This window comes from Lipotes vexillifer, unplaced genomic scaffold, assembly GCF_000442215.2.
Source record: "Lipotes vexillifer unplaced genomic scaffold, Lipotes_vexillifer_v1.1 scaffold533, whole genome shotgun sequence".
NCBI classification, from domain to species: domain Eukaryota; kingdom Metazoa; phylum Chordata; class Mammalia; order Artiodactyla; family Lipotidae; genus Lipotes; species Lipotes vexillifer.
Window position 1 is genome coordinate 1,192,996 of NW_006773553.1, and position 7,931 is coordinate 1,200,926.

General features: G+C 53.1%; 1 protein-coding gene across 1 annotated transcript in view; it reads left to right on the forward strand.

Moving 5' to 3' along the window:
• The first annotated feature begins 4,906 nt into the window (after positions 1 to 4,906).
• The window catches only part of DRG2 (developmentally regulated GTP binding protein 2), a 14,411-nt gene continuing 11,386 nt past the window's right edge, over positions 4,907 to 7,931 (forward strand). Inside the window, exon 1 of the mRNA XM_007448385.1 lies at positions 4,907 to 4,970. Coding sequence (XP_007448447.1) covers positions 4,907 to 4,970 — 64 coding nt within the window. The remainder of the gene's footprint in view (positions 4,971 to 7,931) is intronic.

Consider the following 7,931-nt stretch of genomic DNA (forward strand, 5'->3'; position numbering starts at 1 on the left):
CTGGGGCCGGGAGCCGTGGGCGCCGGGCCTCCGCGAGGAGGAAGGTCTGGACTGGAGACGAGGATTGGAGAGCTGTCAGCATCTAGACAGGGTGTTTAAAACCATGAGATGGGGCTTCCCTGGTGGCGCAGTGGTTGAGAGTCCGCCTGCCAATGCACGGGACGCGGGTTCGTGCCCCGGTCCGGGAAGATCCCACGTGCCGCGGAGCGGCTGGGCCCGTGAGCCGTGGCCGCTGAGCCTGCGTGTCCAGAGCCTGTGCTCCGCAACGGGAGAGGCCACAACAGTGAGAGGCCCGCGTACCGCAAAAAAACAAACAAACAAACAAAACCATGAGATGGGGGTGCTCATGGATGGGAGGAGGGATCCGCGGTGGAAGCAGGATGGCGGGGGCAGCCAGGGAGCTGGGGTCCTGCGGGCCACGGGACGGCAGGGCCTTCAGGAGAAGGAGGGACCCACTGTGTCCGTGATGCTCAGGGCTGACCATGGGGTCCAGCCGCGTGAAGTTCACTTCTAACCTTGAGGGAGCGGCTTGCACGGACTGGTAGAGGCCAGTGGGAATCAGAGCAAGTGTGGGAGGGAAGGAAAGTGCTCAGAAGGTTTTGCGGGTAAATTATTTCATACTATCATACATACTGAGGTTTCTTTTAAATTGTGGTAAAATATTCACAGTATACGTTTACCATTTTAGCCACTTTGAAGTGTACAGTTCAGTGGCATTAAGCACATTCATCGTGTTGTACGCCCATCACCTCCATCATCTCTGGAACTTTTCCATCTTCCCAAAGTGGAGCTCAGTCCCCATTAAACACCAACTCCCCACCCTCGGCCCCTGGCACCCACCCTTCTGCTTCCCGTCTCTATGGACCTGATGGCTCCAGGGACCTCGTGTAAGTGGGATTGCCAGTGTTTTATCCTTTTGTGACTGGCCTGTTTCACTTAACGTGTCAGAATTTCCTTCCTTTTTAAGGCTGAATAATATTCCATTATATGTATAGACCACCTTTTGTTTATCCGTTCATCCATCAACAAACACTTGGGTTACTCCCAGTTTTGGGGTATTGCGAATAATGAACGTGGGTGTACAAATTCGTCTTCAAGTCTCTGCTTTCACTTTTGGATACGTACTCAGAAGTGGAATTGCCAGATCATATGGTAGTTCTATTTTTAATTTTTGAGGAACCTGCATACTGTTTTCCATAGTTGGCTGCACCATTTTATATTCCCAGCAACAGCACACAAGGGTTCCACTTTCTCCGTGTTCTCACCGACGCTTGTTCTCTCCCCCTCTCTCTCTCCCTCTCTCCCTCTCTCCCTCTCTCTCTATGTGTATATATATATATATATATATATATGTATGTATGTATGTATACATATGTATATATAAAATACACACAGACACACAAATACACACCCCATCCTCACGGGTGTGAGGCGTCATCTCATTGTGGTTTTGATTTGCATTTCCCTAATGAGTAGTGATGTGGAACATCTTTCCATGTGCTGTTGGCCATCCATATATCTTCTCTGGAGAAACGTCTACTCAAGTCCTTCATCCATTTTAAAAATCAGGTTGTGTTGCTGTTGACTAATGACTTCTTTTTTTTTTTTTTTTTTTTTCGGTCACCACGTGGCATGCACAATCTTAGTTCCCTGACCAGGGATTGAATCTGTGCCCCCCTGCAGTGGAAGCTCAGAGTCCTAACCACTGGACCACCAGGGAATTCCCATTAATGACTTCTGTTATATATTCCTGCATCGGCAGGCGGACTCTCAACCACTGCGCCACCAGGGAAGCCCTAATGACTTCTTTATATATTCTGGGTATTAATCCCTTATCCAATATATAGTTTGCAGATATTTCTCCCATTCCGTGGGTTTCCTTTTCACTCTGTTGATAGTATCCTTTGATGCACAAATCAAATATTTTACAGTTCCACTAGCAGCCACTTCAGAAGTTTGTCAGCTCTTACTCTGAGATTCCTCGGTGACATGAACACGCGAGGTTGGTAGTTGGCGTCCCAGGTTTGGGTTTGGAAGACCCAGACCTTCCAAGCAGGAAAGGCCTCGTTGCCTAGAAAACGCTTGATATTTAGGTTTTCTCCCTTGACCCTGGGAGTAGGCCTGATTTCACAATATTTATGAAGAAACAGACCCCCGGGGATTGCGAGTGAAGCAGACACAACAGCAGAGATGCCAGGACTCTTGAAAGGTGAGTCGCATTCCAGGACATTTCCACCTTCCCAGATGTAAACCAGTAGTGAACACACCTCCGTGGGTACAAGGGTGGTGGCAGTCAAAGCCCAGAACCGCGTCTTGGGGCAGAGGGAATTAGAGGACCTTCCCCCCACCCCCCCGCACCGGGCCAGGGCTCCACGTTTGCCTGGACTGCCCGGTTCCCAGAGGCTTTCACCTCCCATCTTCTCTGAACTTCACAGAGCCCGCAGACATAGATGTTCTTCTCGCTCTCTGCCTGTTACCCTGGGGTCCCTGGACTTCACATGTCAGCCCTGCCATGAACCGCTTGAGCCGCTGGGCCAGGCACTTTGCATGACTTGTAACCTTGCTTTTTGTCAGGGGGAGAGGAGAGCGGCACGCTGGAGCTTACGACAGCCCCGTCCAGCCTGGGGCCTGGTGCGCAATCGGCGTTCGGGAAACGTGGGCTAAGTCTGGGGAGGATGTGACACCCCCGGAGGACACGTGACTGACAGTGGCTCTGGCATTCAAGGAGGACTTATGAGCAAAGCAAACTTGATCTGTTATTTCATTTTTACAGCAACCATGTTATCCCCGTTTGCAGGGTGTAGAAACAGGCTCAGAGAGGTTAAGAAATTTAACCAAGCACACACAGTTATGAACCTTGGACCTGAACACAGCGTGATTTCCAGTGACCTGCTCCCTACTCCCAACTTCGTATAAAAAAACATGCAGGAGGGCTTCCCTGGTGGCGCAGTGGTTGAGAGTCCGCCTGCCGATGCAGGGGACATGGGTTCGTGCCCTGGTCCGGGAAGATCCCACCTGCCGCGGAGCAGCTGGGCCCGTGAGCCGTGGCTGCTGAGCCTGCGCGTCCGGAGCCTGTGCTCCGCAACGGGAGAGGCCATAACACTGAGAGGCCCACGTACCGAAAAAAAAAAAAAAAACATGCACGAAAGTTGAAAGAATAATTCACACACACACACACACACACACACACACACACACACACACACACCCTTCCCCCAGGTTCAACAAGTGTGAACATAATGCCACATTTCCTTCACACTTTCTCTGAATATATATATATGCACACACGTACTTGAAAGTAAGGTATAGACATCATGACCTTTTACCCCTGTTGTGGATTGAATGTGTCACCTCCCCAAATTCATATGTTGATGCCCTAGCCCCCAGTATGATGGTATTTGGAGATGGGCCTTTGGGAGGTTTTTGGGGTCAAGTGAGGTCATAAGAGGGGGCTTCTCCTAATGCGATCAGTGCCTTTATAAGAAGAATCACCAGCGAGTTCTCTCTCTGTCTCTCTCTCCTACTGCGCACACTCCCCGAGGAAAGGCCACGTAAGGACGTGGCAAGAAGGCGGTGGTCTGTAAGGAAGGAATGGGACTTGCACCAGAACCCAACAATTCTGGCACCCTGATGTGGGACTTGCAGCCTCCAGAACTGTGAGCAAATTAAATTCTTTTGTTTAAGTGAATGGTATTTTGTTATGGAAGCCTGAGCAGACAAAGACAACACCTGAACACCACCACGTGCATCTGCTAAGAATAAAGAAAATCTCTTACATAATTACACCCAAGAAAATTAGCAATAACTCTGTAATATCTAATATTCTATCCAAAGTCAGATTTTTCCCAATTGTCCTAAGAATGTCTTCTCATAACTGCTTTTTAAGTTTTCACCCAGACGGGACTTCCCTGGTGGCACAGTGGTTAAGAATCCACCTGCCAATGCAGGGGACACGGGTTCGAGCCCTGGTCCGGGAAGAGCCCACATGCCACAGAGCAACTAAGCCCACGTGCCACAACTACTGAGCCCGTGCTCTAGAGCCCACGAGCCACAACTACTGAGCCCACGTGCCACAACTACTGAAGCCTGTGCGCCTAGAGCCCGTGCTCTGCAACGAGAAGCCACCGCAATGAGAAGCCAGCTCGCCACAACTAGAGAAAGCCTGCACGCAGCAACGAAGACCCAACACAGCCAAAAATAAATAAATATATTTAAAAAAAAAATTCAACCGGAATCCAGGCAAGATCCACACATTATATTTGACGTCTCTTAATCTAGAACAATCCTTCCCCCACCGCCAGCCCCTCCACCTACATCATTGACAATTTTGAAGACAGGCCACTTGTCCCATAAAATGTACCACTTTCTAGATTTGTCTGATGTTTCCTGGGGTCTAAATTCAGACACAGTATATTTTGGCAAGAATTCCGCGTAACAGATGCTGTCTATACTGCGTCCTATCAGGAGGCATCTGTTGGCAGGGTAGTTAAGGCTAGGTTGGGGACCCATATTTAACCTCGATACAAAATAAGCCACCAGACTTTCAGCTCAGCGCCTTTTCTTTACACCAGCAAAGTCGGCTGCGCTGGGACCCGCAGTGCGGAGTCCACCGCGGGACGGTCCCTTTGGGTCTCCCACGGCCCCGCTCCTGCACATCTTCGCCTGGCCGCGCCCCGGCCCGGCCCATCCCCCACCGCTCCTCAGCCCCGCCGGCCTAGCAGGCGGAACCAATAGCATCTGGCACTGCGCTCGACGTCGCCCGCCCGGAGTCTGAATGCCGGCGCTCCGGGCGCACGCGGACGCCGAGGCGGGCTTCCGGCGCACGCTGATCTGCAGCCGCCGACGGGCCGGAGTTCGCGGAGCCGCTGCAGTCTGTCTCGCCTGTGCGCCTGGTTCAGCCGCCGCCATGGGGATCCTGGAGAAGATCTCCGAGATCGAGAAGGAGATCGCCCGCACGCAGAAGAACAAGGGTGAGGGCCGGCCCGGCGGGGCGCCTGCGGCGGGCGGGGGGCGCTGCCGGAGCCGGAGGAGCCGGGCGGGATCCCGAGGGTGCGGATCAGGGCCAGACCAGCGGGCCGAGTAGAGAACCCCAGCATACGGAGCAAGCATCCGACCCGCAGAGGCGGGGTCGGGGTTCGAAGCCGGGTCTCCTGGCGGTCGGGCCTGGTGGATTGGCGCTCTGCTCCTTTGTGGGCGGAAGTCCAGGAGGAGCCCCCCCCCCACACACACACACAGGTACAGCCTCACCAGCTGCCCGGAGCCCCTCGGTGGGGTGGAGGCAGTCAGGACTTGAGTCTGGCGGACCTGGGTTTGGACCCCGGCTCCACCTCGTACCTGCTGTGAAAGCTCGGGAAGTCACCTCACCTCTTGGAGCCTCAGGGTCCCCCTCTGCAAATGAGGGTAATAACCCCGTGCGCCCTCTTAGCTCACAACTAAGTTAAACCGGATTCTGTTTTCAAAGCACTGGACGCATGTGAGCACCCGGTATTAAAGTGAATCCCGCAGCACAGGTAACACTTGATGAAGCATCAGATCTGGGCGCAGACTGTAAGGGCTGCGGGAGCTCAGAGAGGAGCAGTGAGGAGAGGAAACTGGTGACACCCAATAAAGGCTTCCAGGAGGAGGTGGGACTTGAGCTGGTTGGCGGGGGGTGGGGGGGGGGTGGGTGGGTGGGGGATTCTGCGGGAGCTCAGAGAGGAGCAGTGAGGAGAGGAAACTGGTGACACCCAATAAAGGCTTCCAGGAGGAGGTGGGACTTGAGCTGGTTGGCGGGGGGTGGGGGGGTGGTGGGTGGGTGGGGGATTCCAGGAGAGGGGCACTGCTGAGGCAAAGACACGGGAGCTGAGGTGAGCACAGCGTGTTCATGGGAGAGTGAAAAGGAGAGTCTAGATGAGAAGGAGGGTCTGGAGTAGTGGGAGTTGTGGTTGGCTGTGGTGGGCGAGGCCGAGTGCCTGACCAGCCCTGCTGTGGGATTGCAGGAGCAGGAAGCAAGCCGATGGTTGGCCTCAGTGTCTGTCGTCCCTTGGCTGTGAAGTTGGGGGGCCTCCTTCACGCTCATTCTGTAAATACTCACGGAACCCTTACTAGGTGCCAGGCACTGTGGTTAAAGCAGTGAACAGCTCGCACGTCCTTGCCCGCGTGGAGCTGACCTTTCAGTGGACCATCTGTAAACTGGTAGCTGAATACGCAAGATAATTTCAGCCAATAATAAACGCTGTGGAGACAGACTAGGGTGATGTAGCAAGCGTGTCGGGGTGAAGGGCTGGGGCTACTAAGGTGGGATGATCAGAGAAGACCACCATGAGGTGGGGACGTTTGAGCCGAGACCAGAATGAGAAGAAGGAACCAGTCATGCAAAGACCTGGGGGGAGACTGTTCCTGGCAGATGAAACAGCTGGTGCAGAGGCCCTGAGGCAGGAATGAACTTGGCTTGTTGAAGGAGCTGAAGGTCTGGGGCTGGAGTGCAGGATGGAAAAGGAGTGGGCCAGTCGTGTAGGCCTTGTAGGTCATGCGAAAGAGTCCAGGTTGTGTTCTAAGGGCAGTGGAAGCTAGTGGAGGGTGTTAAGCAGCAGAGACTTCTGTTCTAGAAGTTCCCCCTGGCTGCCCTGAAGAGTATCATCCATGGGGCTCAAGGAAAGTAGCAGGGAGGCTTGAGATGCTGCCGCTTTGGCAGTGGTCCAGGAGGGGATGTAAAGGTGATTAAGGGATCAAGACCTAGTCCTTCCCTTCAGAGATGCTCAGAGTCTCATGCGCCGGGGTGACAGAAAGGACCACGTGAACCTGACTTGCTGAGCCTGTCCTTGACCACTTCTCACTGCCCTCAATTCACTCATTCAGTTGCCAAAACACTTCCTGAGCACCACGCCGGAAGCTGAGGATCCTGCCCTTCTGGAGGGAGGGAAGCAAAGAAACAAGATTCAGTCGTCTCTCGGTATGGGAGAGGGGGGCATTGGTTCCGGGACCCACCGCAGACCCCACGATCTTAGAATGCCGCATCCGATAGCCAGCCCTCCATGTCCACGGTTCCGCATCCACAGAGTCAATCAACCGCAGACCATGCAGCACTGTGATATCACTGAAAAAAAATCCTGTATAAGTGGACCCGTGCAGTTCAAACCCCTGTTGTTCCAGGGTCGGCTCTAGTTTCAAATGGTGCTGAGAAGCCATGAAGACAAATGGGACCAGCGAGGGGCCTGGCAGGGGTGGGGGTTACTGCAGGCAGTAATAATAACCGACTTGTATTGAGAGCTTACTGTGTGCTGGTCATCGTTCCCAGAGCTTTCTTTAATTACAGAAATCTGCAGAAGTAGGTATCACTGCTAACATCCCTATTTTGCAGATTAAGAAACTGATGCACAAGGAGGTTAAGTAACTTTTCCAAAGTAAAATGGCCTGTAATTTCAGGATGGAATTGCAACACAGGCTCTTAAGCTCTGCGTGACATTGCCTCTGCGTGACTGGGCAGGAGAGGCCTCTTTGAAGAGGTGACCTTGAGCTGAGAAGGAGCCAGCCTTGGGAAGATGAGGTTGAAATGGGGTAGCAAGTGCAAAGGTCCTGAGGCGAGAATGGGCGGCTGGACTGTGCCAATGAGAGGGACAGTGGTGGAGACGGGAAGTGGCCAGGCCGGTCACCTGACCACAGCAACATGACACGTAACTGAGGTCCTGTACCCCGCCTCTGCCGCCCTGCAGTGCAGCTCCCCATCAGTAGTGTAACTTATGTACATGAGAATTTGGAAAAAATCGATATCGAGGAGGAGAAAAAGGAAAGTAATTTATAATTAAAATAGGGTTTATTTCAATAAGTGAATGTAGGGGCACAGCCAAGATACAGTGGAGTTACAAGGAGGCGGTGAGGTGTTTGCAGCACTGGGCATGTGGCAGCCACAGTGCAGATGATGCAGGTGTGTCGTGTGGATGACTCACGTCCCC